The 19,961-nt window shown below is 45.1% G+C and overlaps 1 protein-coding gene and 1 long non-coding RNA gene across 5 annotated transcripts in view; both read left to right on the forward strand.

Moving 5' to 3' along the window:
- The window catches only part of qkia (QKI, KH domain containing, RNA binding a), a 90,362-nt gene that overhangs the window by 64,282 nt on the left and 6,119 nt on the right, over nt 1-19,961 (forward strand). For 2 of the 4 annotated variants that reach the window (XM_084044222.1, XM_084044220.1), the window contains exons 5-7: nt 14,768-14,855; nt 16,076-16,207; nt 16,668-17,102. In XM_084044222.1, the coding sequence (XP_083900348.1) occupies nt 14,768-14,855; nt 16,076-16,207; nt 16,668-17,102 (655 nt within the window). The remainder of the gene's footprint in view (nt 1-14,767; nt 14,856-16,075; nt 16,208-16,667; nt 17,103-19,961) is intronic. The other 2 variants (XM_084044221.1, XM_084044223.1) reach the window with 2 other exon arrangements.
- LOC311035779 lies at nt 17,109-19,933 on the forward strand. The gene is made up of 2 exons (XR_014599774.1): nt 17,109-19,335; nt 19,395-19,933. It is a non-coding gene; the product is annotated as an uncharacterized lncRNA (long non-coding RNA).

The following is a 19,961-nucleotide window of genomic DNA, read 5'->3' on the forward strand; positions in this document are numbered from 1 at the left end:
TTGGCAAACTATTGAAGAAACACATTTTCCCTGTGTGAGCTTTCCATCTAGGAGGGAGAAGGTTGAAGGAGTTGAAGGCAGAGAGAGATTAATTTCTGCTAACGAGAGAGTGATTATTGCCATCTCAGATCCCTTCTGTGATGTACGTTAGGACACCAGGTTGTCTTATGTTTTTATGCATGTATTGTTTACTTCCTCCTTTCTCTACTCATCCCCCAAAAATCCCATTCTTTCTTTCTCACTCCTTAATTGGGGCTACTCTCTCAGACGGTGAATCATAAAGACAGAGGAGAGAGAAACATATATTTTCCGATGCTATGCTGCCATTTGTCATGTTCACAGTGGTGCCAGTATAAGGTTTCTACAACACAGATGCATAATTTATAACGACAGACGTCCCTTTGTTGTTTGTGTTTGCCGTGCCTCATTTTAATGGCGTTTATCTCACCAGGCGAACAGGAACATTCACGCCTTCCACTGGCGTTTGCTCCCTCGCTCTCTGTCATCCGTCCCATCTCTCTGTCTTCTCTCTCTCTGTCTTCTCTCTCTCCTCTCTCCTCTCTCCTCTCTCTTCTCTCTCTCTCCCGTTTTCTCTCTCTGCCTCACTCTTGGTTTGCCTCGTTATTCTTGGGGATTGTTTTCCGTCTCGCTCCTCCATTCAAATGTATCCGCGGTGGGCTTTGAAGGCCTTCAGCTCCTGTTACCAACACATGGATTAGAAAACACATCACTTGAGCTGTCTGCCGCGACCGTGTCGGTCACGCAAGACAGGAGTGTCTGCGTTGATGCTACTGACGTCTTTGTGAAAAAAAAAAAGGAGCCTCGTCCTCATAAATCATGTTGACATCCTAAAAAATAGCCTCCATTCTCTTCTTCTAAGAAAGTGTTAATGATTTACAAGCGGCACACTTAACATCTTTATGTATTTAGTTGTGGAACACATAATGGCAGTACATGTCTTACCGTGTGCCAGGCCCTGCCTCGGAGGTTTTGGTTTCGATGCCGGTTCCATTTGGTCTCAGCTCTGAGCTTCCTTCCCCTGCCGTCACCCTCCTCCCAGTCTCCATCTGTCCATCCCTCTCTTTATCTTCCGGCTCTCGTGCTCTCCCAGGGGGCAGACAGGTGGCTCTGACCTCAAGAGGAGGTACTCCCGGTGGGAAGCAGTCTGCCCAAGGCCTGGCCCCCCTTCCCTGGTCTCCCCCCTCTTGCGCTCGCTCTCTCTTTCTCTCTCACACACACTAATCCCCTCGCCCTACCGCTGACAGCGAGGCAGGCTTCCACACACTGTGTGCAAGAGAGTTTTTGGAAAGACATTTCTGGAACCCAGAGGCACAGCCAAACCCCTCCCAAGGTACACATGCCAGGAGAAAACCTGGAGATGCTCTTCCCTGATGGGCATGTGGGGAAAACAAACACATGTAAAGTCACGATCTCACCGTCTCCGCTGTCACACCTGATGCCTAGTGCGCTGTTTTTAAAGAAAAGGGTAATGGTCATGCCAACACATAATTAGCACAGTGATTTAGCTTAAACCCTACATGCTTAGCTGACCAGGGTCCGCCAGGGTCCACTCCTTTTTTTCCACCTATACCAAATTATTTTCCCGATTGTGAGCTTGTAGATCTGCTATTTTTGCTGAATGCCCCAGAATAGGGATGCTGGGGTTCATGTAGTTAACATGCCCCCTCGAGGAACATGGTCGCACGGCTGTTATTTATTTTTTATTTTTTTAACTAGTCTATTGGAGTGTAATGACTCTGGAAGAAATTTGAGTAAACGTGAGTGTGAGCTCATCTTTTGGAGATATACGAGACCTCATGAGTCGAAGTCTCACCAGTTGGACTTGTGTCACGTTTCCAAAAATGTGTGTCAGTGTGTATTTGTGCCACATGGAAATGGTCCCGAGAACTGCCCTACTTAAAAACAAAAAAGTGGAAATAGCTGATCTACAATCTCAAAATGCGTTGTGACATGTTGTGAGCTTGTAGAGCTACTATTTTCTCACATTTTGAAAAATGTTGCATGGCCAAAATAGTGACACCAGTTGAAAGTGGTTCATTTCCACTCCCAGTCTGCTGTTACCTACTACTACATCATCGGCATCTCAGCTCATGGAACCAAGTTACACTAAGTGTTAATTTAACTCTACGGTCGATTTTTACACTTGAGTGTTAAATCACAGATTTTACAGTGCACCAGTGGAAGAGAGGAAAACCGCAAAGCCAGGAAAAAATAAAACACTGTTATTGCAATAACAACGGCACTGGGTGGCATCTTTCATCTTCACCTTCCCTCACTCTTTCCATTGCTCTCTGACCACCCCTGGACAGCAGCAGGCTAGACTAGTGGGAATGATTCAAGACTTAAATGCCTCTCATTGTCTCTGATGATTCATTGCAGTTCAAAGTCCTGACTCCCGACAACCCCCCGATCAACTTTTGAAACTCTGCATCCCATGTCACTTAACCAAACCTCTGCTTTTTAATCAACCGTGCATTTGGTTCACTCCCCTCTCTCTCTCTCTCTGTCTCTGTCTGTCTCTCTCTCTCTTTCTCTCTAGCTAGCACGGTTGCTAATCCATCTCCTTCTAGCCTTTGTGCCAAGAGGCCTCGGTTCTGTTTCTTGTCCTTCCTCCACTCATTTAGGTTCTAAAGGCAACTTGGTTCCCAAGTGACGTTGCCTTTCTTCCACCATGTGTCCCTACACCCTCCAACCGCTTAGAAAATAGCCCCACTAGTGCTGTCCTGTTAATTTAGCTTCTCTTTTGCGTGTGTGTGTGTGTGTGTGTGTGTGTGTGTGTGTTTGTGTGTGCGTGTGTGTGTGACAACTCTACCTGAGTCTCTGCTCACCCAGGTCCCTACCCCCATTATAAAATAACCTCTTTCCTAATCCACCTGGTTGTGCTCGGTTTCTCCAGGGGGGGTCTCTGGGCATCCTGGCCCAGTCTGGGGTAGGCAGAGGCAAGCTGAGAGGCCTAGGCAGCTTTAATCTGCCCTGGTCCTCCAGAGGAGGGGAGCGGGGCCCTGCAGGCTCCTAGCCAATCTCTCTGCCTCTCTTTGAAGGTCCCCTTAATCCCTTTATAGTGAGGGCAAGGAAATGTAGTAATGTGTGTATTGTGTGTACTGTACGTGCACGTGTTTGTGTGGGTGTGTGTGAAGTGGGGAGTGCACTTAGGGCGCTGCCCCCCTTCAAGTCTACTGCCAATATAGTCTCATGCTCATTCTGTTTCTCTCTCTCTCTCTCTCTCACTCACACACACACACACACACACACACACACACACAAACTCCATACAGTGCACATTATCCATCGTCCACCCACAGACGGTTCTGGGCATCCCCAAGGGTCCAACTTTGGCCAGGGTCTGACATCTGGGAAGTGCCCTGGGGATACCAGTACACACACACACACACACACACACACACACACACACACACACACACAGCTTTCATCTCTGCCACTGTGTGTCGCAGCGCTCAGGGAGGGAAATAGGATTGTGTGGAGCTCTGCATTCAGAGAGCCCAAAGGCAGCCCGTCACATTCATCTCCTAGGCTGTGATGATGCTGCTTCACTCTGCCAAGTATGACTTCAGTCACTTCAAAAACCAACTCCACTCTCTCGCTCCAACTAGTCCACTCTGCCCACTTTCTTTCTTGATTTCTTTCTTTCTTTCTTTTCCTCCTCCTACGGTCTTAACACAGTAAAATCCTCAGTGTTCACTTAACTCTGAGAGTGTACAAATGTAACAAAATTGGTTACATTTGTACAGAGTTTCTTTTACACACTCTCCCTACTACAATGCTCTCTCTCTCTCGCTCGTTGTCAATAGTGATACTTGAATCTCTTATCTTTTCTTAGATCTTTTACATATCATTGACTGCTTCTTTATGTGGAACCTGAGTCGTGTTCAGTACAACACAGCTCACCAGCAAAAAAACGAAACTATTCATTTTAGCAAAGGCATTCAGTTACTCTACTTTGTATTACAACAACACTCTTAAGTGTTGTTGTAATACAAAAAAAGGCAATTTAGCAACATTAACACCTCCCTCAACAAGCTGCCTGTCTTTTTTATTTAGTCTTCAAAATGGCCTCTTTTTGACTGGGATTTCCTCCTGTTCACGACTTCCTAACTTCTCTTAGCCCTGTCCATGACTAATGGCCGTCTGTGTATAAGTCCATCCTTGTGTCAGAGCCCTGTAGTGTCCTGACCCTAATAGCTAACCACCTGTTTGCCAGCCGCAGGATCACGATGAAAGCACCGATCTGTCTCTGCCCTGTGGAGAACCACACACAGATTGTTCCACATATAGTCTTCTGTGATCACATTTGATCCATCAGCACAGAGAGAGTTGTATTTGAGGGCTCCCTGACAGAATTGCAATTCTGGCTCTTACCATAACAGAGAGTAAAACACCGCTTTGTGGATGGAAGATGGGGTTGCACCCTGAATCGTATAGCTTTTCACCAATATCTCATCTAAACGGCTAGCCAGGCCTGGGTTAGCTGGGCTGTCAGGGCTCAGGTCTGGGGTTACATCCCAGTGGGCTCTAGGTATGAATTACAGGTCCTGGCTCGTCCGAGTTCCCCAGATCCACGGGTTTAAGAGAAGGCCTCCGACCATCGGCTCTGAGTTGGGATCTCTGAATCTGATGCAAATCCCACGGCAGTATTTAAAGCTCCCAAATCATCCGAGGCCAAATCCCCTCAAGATATTCCCCCGCTCGATTGGATGGCATTAAAGGATCACAGCGACAGAACAATACATCGTCTGGCAGGCCTGTTGGAGGAAGGACTAAAAGGGAGGAGGGAGAGGAAGAGGAAGGGATGAAGAAAGAGGAGATTGATATGGGGGGAGGGAGTGTTGTGCGGTTGAGGCAGGCGACGGTCTCATATGGGAGTGGGGGAATGAGGTTAGAATGACAGAGATAAAAGTCAGACAGCTGTCTGTCAGGGCTTACACAGTGTTTGGGGCTGTAGTAGACAACATCCCGTTCATCTCTCAACATCTCGTGTTCAGGTTCCAAGTTCTTTGTCTCCCCTGCTGTTAGTCCATAACATCATCTGTTTGTCAAAGCCGACACAGGCCAACCAGCTTTCATCATGTATCCATCCGAATCATGTTGCTAAATCTGTATATGTCTTTTTTCTAGGTTATTTATACAAAGTTTAATCGCCTCCTAATGCTGTTGCGTTAACATGGAACCCAACCTGGTTTCTGAGGATAAACAAGAATCGCTCAGAATCCCCCTCTCCTATTGTTCTGGAAATGTTTTTTGATCATGGATCTAAATTTCTTTCTTTTTTTTTGTGGGGGGAGGGGGGTTCAGTGAGCTAGAGGGGGGTAAGAAAACACACAAATGGAAACTTTTGTTTCTTGACGTTTTCCACCCTTTGCCCCGTCTTGGTGGGATATTACCTGTGTGTATGTGTGCGTCAGTTGATATTGATGGGGCTGCCACCGAGCACCAAGGCTGCCTGCTCCACTCCTGTCTGGCCCAATAAACGGCTGTAATAAGCCCCATAGATCCAGTGGCCAGTGCCAATGCCAACCGCCAGTGACTTTTACAGGCTCTGACTACAGACTCCAATAGTTATGGGGCGTAACTTTGTGGAACTTTATTTAAACACATGTAGCCACATTATGGATGTCCTCGCGTCTCCCATCTGGTGCTGTAGCAGCATGACAGCATGACTCTCATGGGCTTAGCCGTGATGTAACAACAAGTGAAGAAGATGAAAGAGGTGAGTGTATTGCATGGCTCTGGTATGAGCTGTGATTGACAGTAATGGGGCGGAGCAGCCGTGCTGTGTTTGTAATAATCTGACTGGAGCCAGGTTCACTTCTATGCTAATGAGCTAGCATGTCGACGGTTTAGCATGACTAATAGTGCCTGCCGCTAACTGACACTGTCTGGGAGTGAGAAGGAGAGAGCGAGGGAGAGAAGTGAGTAAAGGGGGAAATAAAGAGGCTTTGTGGGAGTGTTGTGAAGGTTTGAGACATTCGTAGAGGAGAGTTGCAGGAGATTGCATTGTTGCTCTTCAGGGAAAAGGAAAAATACAGTTGAGGCCCGATTCTCTGGTAGATACGCTTGCAAGAGCCAAGTGAAGACGGGGAGGGCAAGAAAATAGCCTTTGAAAGAGCAGGGGCATATTTGAGAAGGAACAAACAACACACTTACTCCAGCTCTTTCTTAAACACTGCTGTTTATTGGACCGGAAATCTTCAAAACTTTTTCATCTTGCCTTCTTGTGGTAGCCAATTGATTCAGCCTTGCCTGTGAGAACATGGGAATCATGTTTGTTTTGAAATCGGTTGGGATTCAGTTGAGATTTCTTTTTCTTTTTTTGCTCATTTTGTTTTCTCTCAATCCTCTTTACAAGTTTGCCGTGGTGGACTTAAATCGCTTAAACTTTCAGTTTGTCAGTTAGTCATTTAGTTGGGAGGTGTTTTATGGCTCGCTACAACTATTCATTCCTGCCTCCATCACTGTCTCCCCTCCTTCCTCCCCTCTGTTTTCTGGAAGAGTGTGGAATTGTTGATAAGTCGTCTTGGCAGAGCGGACAGAGTAATCATTTTCCTCCAGATGTTAGAGTTTGGGAGGGAACCAAAGGAGGGAGAGAGAGAGAGACGGGTGGGTGGGTAGGGGGGGGCTGCAGCAGCGAGAAAAGCCAGCTGCCGTACATGCCAGTCGCCTCCCCCTCGACATGAAGTCATCCACTCCTCCGCGCCTTCTCTCTGCTCTCCCTCACGTACCTCCTCTCCTCAATGCTCCTCCTTCCTCCTTTCCTCTACTTTTAATCCAGTGGTTCTCAAACCTTTTCATGTCAAGGACACCCAAATTGATATTTATTTGCCTGGCCTTGGATCCTCTTCCGTGTTATGCCAGGGACCCCCCATACAAGATTTGTTGTTAAAATGCTTTAAAAATATAACATTTAGTTAAAAAAAAGACAAATTAATAACAAAAAAAAAGGCAGATCTACAAGCACAAAGTTCTGCAGGGGACCTCCTGTAACTCCCCGAAGGACCCCTGGGGGTCGCCGGACCTCACTTTGAGAACCACTACTTTAATCAGACCACTGCACTTTGCCCCCCCCCCCCCCTACTCTCTTCTCTCTCTCTCTCTCTCATATTCCCCAGTTCTCTACATTTCTCTGTGTCTCTGGAGACATCCAGGGCTGGCGGTGTTTACTGCTGAGGTAATTGGAGTAGTTTGGAGAGTACCTGACCCTGGCCCGACTCAGGCTTACGTGTGTGTGTGTGTGTGTGTGTGTGTGTGTGTGTGTGTGTGTTTGTCATCATTGTCGGGCAGAAACCTTGTATCTCCATATTTAATGTTTAATGTGTTTTCATAATTCATGCACTGTTTTATACTTTGTAGCATAGTGTTGTGGAAAAAGTAGCAAAAATAGCAATGTGTTGCATCGTGCCATGTTGTAATGTAAAATCTGTTCTTTACGCTATTTTTTTTTGATGAACAAGCCTAAAATATGGATGCCAGGTTGAAAGTGGCTGTCAGATGGTTTTATAAACCTTTAACCAATGAAGTATTAACAAGAGTTTGACTAAATAATCACTACATAATCAATTGGAACACAGTTTATTTTTTCCATTTCCTGAAAAGTAGCGTTTTGGACATAGGTTTTCCCTCTGACAGCAATGATATGTTGGATCTGGACGTGTGTGTGCTTGTAATATTGTGTCTGTGTGAGTGCGCGCATGTTTTTGCCTGTTAGTGATGACTGGCAGAGAGGCTAGTGAAGAAAGTAGCCCTCCAGCCACAGTGTCAGCCCACTTGGGAACCTACAAATTGGTTTTCACCACTCCCTCCGTCTTGTACTTTCTTTCTTTTCATATTTCCTCACAATTCCTCTCCTCTTCCCGTCTCTCTCGCTCTCTCTCGCTCACGCTCGCGCCATCTCTACCAACTCAAAACAAAATCACAAGTGATCTATCTTGAACTCGCCCCTCCGCACATACTCTCCCTCCTACTCTCTCTTTAATTCAGCCTTTCCCTCCCTCTGTCTCCCTCCGTCTCTCTCATCGTCATTCTATCTCTGCAAGCCGCGAGTCTCAAAGGCGCTCTGTCTCTTCTTGCCAGATATGAACGAAGGCTCCATGACTCGTGTTGCAGACGTGAGCAAAACGCATCCGCCCTAATCCAGGCGCCTGTTTGTTTATCTGTGGGTGATGTAGTTTTTTTTGGGGGGGTAGGGGGATTTAGGGGTCAGAATGAGGGTGTGTATCTATAAACGCTGTCAGACAGCCTCACATCTGTTTTTCATCTTATGGGACACAATCACACACGCTAGATTTCCTATGTTTTTTCCTTCATCGCCGTTAAAGTTGTATTGGTTTCATTGTACAGATGTTGAACATTATCAACATTTGGCACGATGTGTATCCCCTCCTTCTTCTGTGTGTGTGTGTGTGTGTGTGTGTGTGCGCACGTTCGCTTATGCCTGCCGCGTCTGAACGAGGAGAGAGAGCAAGAAGCATGACTGCGATTTAGCATCCACAGGGTTGTCAGGTAGGCAGTGGGACACAGCTCCCTCCTCCTCCTCCCTCCCTGATAGCTTTTACCGCTCTGCTGATTTCACAAATAGGCCTCATTGATTGAATCTGATTCCTGTGGATAGAGCAGCATTATTGAGTGGCTTTTCGCTGATAGACAGGAATGTGTGTGTGTGTGTGTGTGTGTGTGTGTGTGTGTGTGTGTGTGTGTGTGTGTGTGTGTGTGTGTGTGTGTGTGTGTGTGTGTGTGTGTGTGTGTGTGTGTGTGTGTGTGTGTGTGTGTGTGTGTGTGTGTGTGTGTGTGTGTGTGTGTGTGTGTGTGTGTGTGTGTGTGTGTTTGTGTGTGTGAGAGAGAGAGAGAGGAGAAAGAGACAGAGCGATACATGGGGACAGTAAAGGAAAACTTCCTTTTCTCATCCCTGTGTATCTGTAACCCGGCCAGCATTTCTCCACCGGGAATCCTAGCAACTCATTGCCTCATCCTGCCTACACAACACCCGTTATTTATCCTCTGTCTGCACTGCACGCACACACACACGCACACAGGCTGTGGACAAAATAGGTTAATTGTGATGGCATCTTGAGTAAAGCTATGGGAAAGTATCCAACTGCTTGTCCTTCTTCCTCTTCATCAAACATTCATCTGTGCGGCGCCTCTGACCCGGTCACCCGCGGCTAGTCTCTTTACTTAGTTAACCCAGTCCTCACCGGCTACGACACTCACACGCCACTGATTTAAACACATTCAATGCAGGAATGCATACTGTGTAATTTCAGATTTGAGCTATAACCATTATTTTATACTTTGGGCTATTCAAAAATAGCAGATATACAAGCTCGGCTAGCTTGATCTGCTATTTTTGAAAAATCTTGAACATTTGTGCAAAGCTTTGAATACAACAAAACAACATTTTCAACTCAAATCTTTGCTTCTGAATGTCCCTGGAACAAAATATTTGACAAATGTTCGCTTAAAAAATATATATTCAAAGATTTGCACAAATAGTCACACTTTTTATTATAAAATAATGGTTAAAATCTAAAATGACAGATCCCGGTTCTAATGGGTTAACACTTTATTTGATGTGATGTCACAGTCAGCTGCGCTGAGGACCATCCGCCTTGTGTTTTGTGTTGCTCAGCAGGTGAAGCTTGATGATTGCTACGTCTGACTGTTTAGGACTTCTGTTTCCACTAGAGGTCTTAGTTTTTCAGGTATATTTATTTAAGGTAGGATGGAAGATCACAGATATGATTAGCATAATGTGTTATTTATAATAAATGTCCCATATTAGCAAAGCCAGTCTGTTACACAAGGTTTGACCATAGTGCACATTGAGGCAGGTAAACTGAAACTACGCAGATTTTACCTGCTATATACAGGATACATACAGTATACAGTTTACTATACATACTATTTGTTTTACATTGTTCATTTTAGTTGTTTTGTACGTTAGTTTTGATTTTAGTTTCTTTTATCAAAATTAATGTTCCCCTTTTAGTTGTACTCTTAGTTTTAGTTGACTATAATAACCCTTGTTCATAGCCAGCACCTCACTAATGTAGGGGTCTGTTTCCACATTCCCTCTAGTCTATGCCTTATGTACGTTATCGTTTTGTGCATCCTTTTGTAAACAATGTTGTACATTCTGTGGTAACATTCATAAAAAGGTCTCTTTCAAATGGCATATGTGGGCTGTCTGATCATTTATATATGCAAGCCTTTCGGTATTGCATTCCACAGTTTCAGTCTTTACAGTGAATGCACTGGAGAGAGAGAAGAGCTTATTTTCAAAATGTCTAGTAGTTGCATTTTATTTTGAACAATTTAAAACCGTGTGTGTGTGTGTGTGCTCAAATAACCCATTGTGGGAACCCATATTTGTAGCTATACCTTTTGGGGTTCTTGTTGCTATGTACAGTATATAGCAACATACATTTGTTGTAATTTATGAATAAATATTTGACATTTTTCAGAAAACTTGTTATAGTGCAAACGTCATAGACTGGCAATGGGCATTGCACTATAAATGACTCATTCACTACAGTGGACTGATTCCAATTTCTAGACCAATGAATCAAAGATTACTGGTGAACGACCAAAGAAAGTGTTCTTATTGATGGATAGTCATCGTCATTCATCATAACCTTACTACTTCCTATCCACTAAATGAAGGGACTAACGCAGGTGCGTGCAGCATTAGTGGAATCTGTAACTGGACGGAGACATCGTTGCCCACATTATGGTTATAAAACAGAAATGATCTCCCTGGCTGTGTGGGATTTTCCTAACAAACTGTGCGTACTGATGGGATGGCGCTGTATCAGCGAGAACGGAGAGAGGACACACACACACACATGCACACGCGAGTACACAGCTCATCCTAGCTGCAGCAGCATCTGTGCTCTTCCCCTCTCGCTGCCCTCTATTTTGCCTCGCTCTCGTCTCAACAGGCGCTGTGCCACCTATGCAGAGGTGGATGGATGATGGCACGCTCTTCCCCAGCGCCCATTTAACCCCCCCAACCCTCCAGATCCATCATCATACATCACACACACACACACACACACACACACACACACACACACACACGAACACACTGTGACACCAGGCAGCTCTCACACTCACATCCCAGCATATATATACTGCTTCTGAACAATAGACAGCTAGCTCACACACACAACCCCACACACACACACAGCCTGAGCTTGTCAAGGACATCCCCATCTTTTCTAAACAGCTACCAGTTATTTCATTCCTCTTCCTCTGCGACCCCCACAAATCCCTTGCTTCCACAACTTGAATCCACTATTCTGTGTATTTTTAAAAGCTCTGCCACATCGTGAAGCGTCCACACGTCGCTTCTTGGCCAACCTAGTGACGGTTATTCAGTCCAACATAGCCCAGCTTCTAATGGACGCTGTCCAGTTTGCACTGAGACTGGCAGAGCTCACTGGTCCTGACAACTACCTACTCCTACAGTATTACACTATAAAGCCTGATTTATATGAAAATAGCCGATCTACAAGCTCAGCGAATCCCAACTCGTTGTGAGATCTGCTCTATTTGGTGGGGGACACTGGTACACAATGAAGTATACATTGTAACGTATACAGCAAGGCTCATTTTATGTTTGGAGACTGTGTGTGTGTGTGTGTGTGTGTGAGAATGTGTCTCATGCACACATGACTCAGTTTACACCAACCTATGATGTATGACAGTAGCCCAGGCAGCCCTATTCTGTGCTTTTACATAAACCATAAATGCATTGCAGCATAGTCTTAATAGCTGATTCCAGTTTAGCATTTCATTAAGAAGGTGACAAAAACTGAAGGGTAATCATCTAAACGTGTACATCCGTCTTATTCTTCAATATCTTATGTTTGTGGGCACATAAAAAAAAAGGAATGGATTAAGCACTAAACTGGAACCTGCAACGGACATTACTATTGGCTAGTGTTATGTATCCCACTGGAGTTCTGGGCAGAGCTGCTAGATATTATGATCCACGTTAAACCACCAAATGGGTATAATAACTGCTATGGTTTCTATAGCTCTGCATACAGGATAGAAGGGCATCATTTGACATGTTGTCAGCCACCTCCCCACGATATATAGCAAGTAGATTCATGTTTATGTTGTGCTTTTTCTCCTCCCCTCAGTCATTTCTCCGTTTTGGCTGACTTCCAAAGAACCACTGACACACTTTTGGGAGAGAGAGAGAGTGAGAGACCAAGGGAGGGGTGGAAGGAAGGGAGAAGAGCGATGTACTGTAGACAGACAGGGGCAGGACGTAAAACAAAAACTGTCTCTGCCCTTGAAGTCAAGTCATTTATCTGCTGTATTTGTTTGTTTGTTTGTCTAGTCTGTAATTGTTTTATTTAGCATATGTAGCTCTGTAGACCTGCAGGGTTGTGGGATTGGTTTAAGTCTGCAATGCCAACAAACATACAATAGAGGCCTGTAATGGGTACATTGTGGTTCAGCCAAATTTCTAAATTATGTATTTTGTATAATTTTTTTATGTGCAGTAGTAGCGTCAGAACCACAACCCTAATTGACAGTGAGTTTACCTCCTTTGGGGTGGGTTAGCTTGCTAGTGCTAGCCTTGTTAGCCAGCAACTCAGGCCATGTTTAATTAGCCTTGTGTGCTCATCACAGCTCTGCAGGGCAAGTGGTGCTTATCTCACCTCTAATATTGAAGAGGATGCTGACAAGGGTGTGTGTGTGTGTGTGGTTAACATCACTTTTGGGTTGATATTAGGGAAACCACAATGGATAATACATCCACTGGTGCATTGACTAATAGCAGGGGAAAGTGCTGTAACTTTGGAAATATTTGTTTGCCACTTAACACTGTCCTTAGTAGAAGAGAGTGGAGAGGGAGAGATTCCTCACCTTAAGTGGGAGCTGTGAAGTGCACTAACCTGACGCATTTACACACATGTACGCACTTATACACTCACCTGTCTACTGTGAAGCTCTAGCCTTACTCTTTATCAGACTCTCACTTTTTCTTGTTCTCAACGGAACCCTCTCTCTTTGTTTCTGTCTATCTCTCTGTGTGTCTGTCTCTCTCTCTCTCTCACACACCACAGACAGTCCATACCTTGAAGAGGAATCTCAGGGGAGGGCTTAACTCTGAGTCTTCTTTCTCCCCCCCCCCCCCCCCCCCAACCCATCTCTCCTTCTTTCTTTCTCTGCTTCAACATCTGTCTTGCCTTACCTCCTGAATAGCATGGCACACTGCTGCTGAACTGTGAATTACTCCAACACACAGGCTACACACACAGATCAAATTGAGATATGGGGGAGGATCACTGTCTGCCCCTGTGCCTTCATTACTGCCACCACTTATGGGTTCCGACGTGTGTGTGTGTGTGTGTGTGTGTGTGTGTGTGTGTGTGTGTGTGTGTGTGTGTGTGTGTGTGTGTGTGTGTGTGTGTGTGTGTGTGTGTGTGTGTGTGTGTGTGTGTGTGTGTGTGTGTGTGTGTGTGTGTGTGTGGATTCCCAAGCTGTGCTGGTGGGATACTGGAATAAAAAATACATTTAAAAAAAGATTTGATTTGATCGAACATTAATAAAAATCTTTCTTTAAAACCTTGAAAAATCTGTTTACAGTGTGATACCGATAAATAGTAACTGAGAGTATACCATGTCAGTTTCATTGATCCAAGCTGTAACACAGTCAATTGATAGATCATAAAAATAAACATGCTCTGAAAATGTACGTGGCCCACCTATCTCACCACTTAAGTGGTCAGATTGGTGGGCCCCAAGTGGGCCCTGATCCAGAAAAGGTTTGGAACCACTGCCTTAGTGTGTACATAATACGCACGTGCATATGAACAAGTCTCCTAAACATTTCCTCACCTTGTAGCAAACCAAACCTTCCAAGTCTCATTTCAAGCACTCGCTGTAATAACTTAGCGTTTAAGTAATAAGGCCTCGTCTGTCCATCTTTTCGTCTCTACCCTTCAGATTGCAGAGTGACTAACACACAAGGACCTGCTTAAATTATGATGTATTACCTGGAAAATCACTGGGGCTTTAGCGTTGTCATGGTTATTGAGTGCTCGCCAGCTTCAGGGGAAATGGAGCGGGTAGGGAGAGGAAGTGAGGGTGGGGGGGCGGGTTGTAGATGGATGGATGAATGGGATGTGAGTGGGAGGAGGGGTTCTATCTTAATTGCTTTCCGTGAATAATTTCGGTCCCCTAATTTGGCGATAATGATGGTGGCTGCTGCTTTTGTATTTATTTATCCAAACATTAATTGACGGGACTGACATTAGCCGGGGCGGTTATTGCGCATTTGATTGCGCGCAAGGGAACAAAGGAAAATTACAGCAATTATCGTCTTGATATGGATTATGAATATGCATTCGCGCTTCTTAACGTCTGTCAGCGGTTTAGCAACAACGGAAAGCACTCTGCCGTGACGGCGCTGCTTCTGCTTATCGCCATCTCTTGTTTTTCGCCCGAGGGCCCAACCAACACAACATCCCACCCCTGTGCAACTGGTGTTTGTAGAGAACGGAAGAACGGACCCACGCTTCGCATTCAGTCCAAACGATTTAGCCTGCGTCTCTGTCCCCTTTCAACAACGCTCAACACTGATTGATTGTCTCCAATGGGCTGTGAAGGGGGGAGGGGTGTTGATGTCTTAACTAGTATGTCATTTGCATGCGGTTTGTTTATGCACGTGCATCTTCATAGTTGTTGTTTTTATTTTTTTGTGGTCTTGCAGGCGGAGGGAGAGGATAATTTGAAGAAAATGCAGCTGATGGAGCTGGCGATTCTCAACGGGACATACAGAGACACCAACATCAAGACACGTAAGCACGCATATTGCACACTCGCATAATTCCGTCCATCTAAGTGGGACCATAGAAATGTAGATTACACACCTCGTCTAATCTGTTAACCTCACTGACCAAATTGAAAACGAAGTGCCAAATAAGAGACATTGTAACTATATATCTGATCACTAACTGATGTTAGCACAAGCTTTACTGATCTTACTGAATACACATCATAAAGCTATTCTCGAAATCCCTACTCACGATTCCTGTGTCCATTCGTCCAATCAAAGAACACACACAGCACAGCCTCAATATCGGTCTTTACTATCGCTCTTTCTATCTCTATCTCTATCTCTTGCTCTCTCTTCATACATCCCTCCATCCATCCATCCCCTTCCCCTGCCATCCAAATGCAATTGCTCTGCGTCACTCCTACGATGGGTACCCTTTAAGCATTCAGTGCACTGCAGAATGATGAATCCCACGCGCTTGTCTCTGCATGACAGTAACTGTATACTGTAGCTCACGCATCCACACTGGTTTTGTCCCTGGATCACACAGATATATTGTTTCCTTGGTCCTTCTGTGTAAACGCATAGCCCATACTGGCCCAAAGCCTCTGTCTTTGGTGGCTGCTTGGTGGTGGTATTGTCTGGGACCCTTACTCTGTGTTGTTTTTCATGATAATACATTTGTTTTTATTTTTAGAAATGCCATGGTTCAAGTTTATTAATATGAAATTAAATAAAGGTGTGAAACTCAATTGGCTGTCAAATTGAAAACTTATAGACCTGAGCAATTTAGGATTAATGAATTAGCCCATGACTTGACCATTGTAATTAGATTGTATTATCTACTGTGTGAACCATTTGTTCTGGCAACCTCCTTTTGGGGATGCGTATGTGTCGCAAATCATTGCTGTTGGGCAAAACCTTGTATGTCCAAAACCCTAAATTTAAGAAATGGGGGGAAAATATCCTGTGTTCCAATGAATCCAATGTAGTAATTATTAAGTCACAATTTCTTGTTAATATTTTTCATTGTTTAAATGTATAAATCCCACAGACAGACTTAACCACTTTGAACCTGGCACCCATATTTATGGCATGTGATTATACACTGTCACATGACGAAATTGGGTATTCATTTATGGAAGAAAAATAAATGTTGAAATATGGAGATCCAAGATTTCTGCCCGACCGACGAAATGCAACACCAATTGGAAATGCATTTTATTTGTGTTTCCCGAACAGAAATGGACTGCTGGCCATCGAGAGGAGTAACGTTTACTGAAATGGCTAACAACTTAAGAATGACACATCAGCATTATGACCACATATCAAATTCCAATACCATGATGTGTGATCCCAGCTCTCCTCTCTATGGTGAATTGATCCATTTCTGTTTGTCCTCCTCCCATGTGTCCTGAAACCTGTTTGATCACATATTGCAATACATTTATGTGTAGCCTTAGTTGCCATGGTGATTGGTATGCTTGAATTTTAGCTGTGCATTGGGATGATTGCAATTGCTGCATTGTATGCTTTTTTGTGTTTTGGGTGTAAGGGCTTTTTTTTTTGTCATGTTGAATGTCATTTTGCAGCACATTTTGGCTTCTGTGGGTCAACACTGTGATCATTTGCATGGATTAATTTCCCTTTTTGCTCCTCTCCCTTGTTCTCCCTGCCACTCCTCCTCCTTCCTGCTTTTGTATTTTCCCTCTCGCTATTTTCCTCCTCCACCTGTAATTATAATCAACTGCACCACCACACTTTGTCTTTTGTCTCTCGCTCTCTCTCTCTCTCTCTCCCTCTCTGCTGTCCTTCACTCTCTGGCTTATGGCAGCCCCCCTTGCGTTTTCTCTTGCAGCGGCGGCGGCAGCTGCCCAAGGCCAGCGCCTCATAGCGGGCCCCCCGGGCCAAGTCTTGCCTCCACAGGCGCACATGCGGCCCCCGACGCCCGGCGGCGGCCCCATCATGAACATCATCCGGCCCGCGCAGATGGCAACCATGATGCCCAATGGCACGCCCGCCCTGATGCCTCCCGGGCCGGAAGGCGGGCTCATCTACACCTCCCCCTACGACTACCCCTACGCCCTGGCACCCACCTCTCTGCTGGAGTACCCCATCGAGCACAGTGGGGTTCTAGGTAAGAGACCCTGGGGCAGCATGGGTGCAGCAGCAGCCTTTTCCCAGCCAGGACAGGAGGGCTTGTTTTACGCCGGGGCTGGGATGCTGGACGCGGCTTCCATGAGCCAACACAATCAGGACTTTATGAAAGGTAAATATGTCGTGTCCACCTGAAGAGTGAAAAAAAAAAAACAGACACACTCACAAGGGTGGAGGTGATGGTGGTGGTTGGTGGTCACGGACAAAAGGCAAAGGAAAAGGAGGGGCGAAGGATCTTTGGTTCTGTTTTTTTTTTTCTGTTTTTTTTTTTAGTTCATTCAAGGTCTTAAAGCGAGGCTGTTTGTCAGCGTTTCACTTCCCCAGTTAACAGTCAACACTCAAGATGGTTCTGCTCTGCAAGGTTGACATCGAGAGGAAGCGCCTCGATCCGAAGCGTGCACACCGATACGAGACGCGATCACACGCACGCATGCGCGCACGCGCACACACCACCGCCTGCACTCTAACCCTTTCATGCACTGGCCTGGAGGCATATCCAGTCTGCTGGTAGATCCCCCCGGATTTCTGAAGCTTTTGAAATCATTCCTTTGTGCTGTCCTCTGCAGGCAGGCCTTGATGCCTGCAGAAAGTCCCTCTCGCTCTCTCTCCCTCCCGTTGGGGATGTTCATTAAATTTCTTTTCTTTTTTTTTTCCTGCCAGCCTCTATGCTTCAATGTCTTAGTTTCACCCCTATTGAACTCCAGCCCACCGCTAATACCTGACATTCCCCCTTAGTTTGTATGTCAAGCGTACGCTTAATGTCAAACGCACGCTCCACAGTGCTTTTAACTTAACACATACCAAAGAGAGAGAGAGATATATATATATATATATATATATAGCTGACCACATACACAGTATATATATATATGTGTGTGTGTGTGTGTGCGTATATATATGTAGATGTATCTATAGATCAACAATTGTCATGTTTGCATGACAATGCTGTTCAACTGTAACAGATGTACATGCAACGCAAACCAGATGCCTTTATCGGCGGGTGTTCCCCTCCCTTTAACAGTGCGTTGCGCCTCAGGTGCCGACTGTACCATCGGACACACAAAGTGCTATTCCCACTGACCTGTGTGTGTGTGTGTGTGTGTTTGAGCCCGGTGTGGAGCAGAGAGGAGCAGCTGACTGGCTTTTCTCTCTTTAACTCTCAGGGTTACACCAGCTTAGTGCATTTTATTTACTCACGCCATCGATCGGTGCCTTCAGCAACAGAGCCCCAGTGGAACACACACAAACACGTGCGTGTGTGCATGCTCACACAATTGGCTCCGCTGCCTTTGCCAGTGTTGCCAGATCTGCTCTTTTCAAAAAATCTTTAAATAAATGTGAAATATTTGGCACAAATCTGGTATGGGGGGGTCCTTGACAAAACATATTTTCAGATGAGGGTCTGCGCTATGGACAAATACATTAATTTGGGGGTCCTTAATGATTGCTTTAACAATAATTAAAACATTTGGAAGGAAGCCCAAATAAGCAACTACACTTTAAAAACAAGCCCAAAAAAACGCAACCCGCAACCCTACCAATATTTACAAGCAACTTGACAGAAAAACAAGCCCAACGACGATTATAATAAGCAGAGATGGCAACACTGGACTGTACCTAGCAAGGCTAGGCTGCAGCAAGTCTAACGAAACTTGCCATCTGCTGCTTCAGAGTAGCATGGAGGTGGCAGTGTAGTCAGTCAAAGCTTGGAAGTACACACGCTCAGTTTTCCCCTGACAACTCCAGAATAAAACCTTTTCAAACTAACTCACTCTTTCAACTTCTTTCAAAACGGGCTCACCTATTTATTTATCTTTTCTTGTCCCCTTTCCCGTACTGCGTCAAGTACTGGGAGTAGTTTTTGCTCTGCTGCATCGGGGCGTTGTCACAGTGACCCGTATTACGGGTCCAATGGCCCTGCCCACCATTTAGCCAATGAAGGCTCAGCACACAAATCTCTCTAAAGGCTTTCACTGTAATGAAGAGAGGAGAAATATGGCAGTAGCCACATCGCTCTTCAATCCTTGGCCCCGTACCAGAGCCGACAAGGGCCATCCTTCCTGGCAGCAAAACGAAATCTAAAATATTGACGCCGTTGCATAAAAGCTGGAGAGAGATGACCTCCAGAGTGCTAAAATGGCATCCTGCTGTGCAGAGTTCCTTTGCTAGCTCTTTGCAACACTTAGTTTTTGTTTTTTTTATTTTTCATAGTGAGCCATTACATTCGAGAGCTTTGCCTTCTCCATATTTCATATCTCTCTGCTATCTCAGCCTTTAAGATCTAAATTTGTATGCAAAGACACACACCTCCCTCCACTCATTACAGGAACACATAGCCTATAGAAGTGTTGACACAGTATAGTTTTGTTTTGCAACTATTTGAGTTGCCACACACACGGGAAAGACTAAAGTAATTTGTAACAAATACTACAACGAGGCTAAATGACTGCCTCGGCCATCGGCAAGCAGCCGATCATCTTAGGAACTTAAGAACTGGTGAAATGGCAGAAGATAAGGATTTGGCGCTAGAGAGGCAGGGAGGAGTCTGGCTCTGTTTAACCACTTAAACCCTCTGGGCTTAGTAAATTGGACCCGAGTTGGCTCTGTACTTGGATCGCTTTTTTCCCCCTCCACACCAAATCTCTTCGGCAAAAATACTTTTGGCTAACCACGTATTGGAGTATTCAAGTGTCCAGCATCCACATTCCCCCCAGAATATGGCTGCTGGGGTTCAAGTGTTTTTTATTACATAAGATAAGTGGACTTCACCTAAGTCTTCCTCAGCCCCCCTCTGGATCCACACAACAGGAAGCATCACACTATTTTTGCCGATAACCTGAGAGCCTTTTACCTACCCCACCCACTCCACCCGCCCACCCCAATCTCTGAACAACCCTGAGCACTGTGGAATTGTTATTACCTTAAGTTATACATTTCTAAATACCAAGTAAAAGAAAGTGTGTATTATTAT

This window comes from Gymnoscopelus microlampas, assembly GCF_963454915.1.
Source record: "Gymnoscopelus microlampas genome assembly, chromosome: 20".
In the NCBI taxonomy this organism is placed as follows: Eukaryota; Metazoa; Chordata; class Actinopteri; order Myctophiformes; family Myctophidae; genus Gymnoscopelus; species Gymnoscopelus microlampas.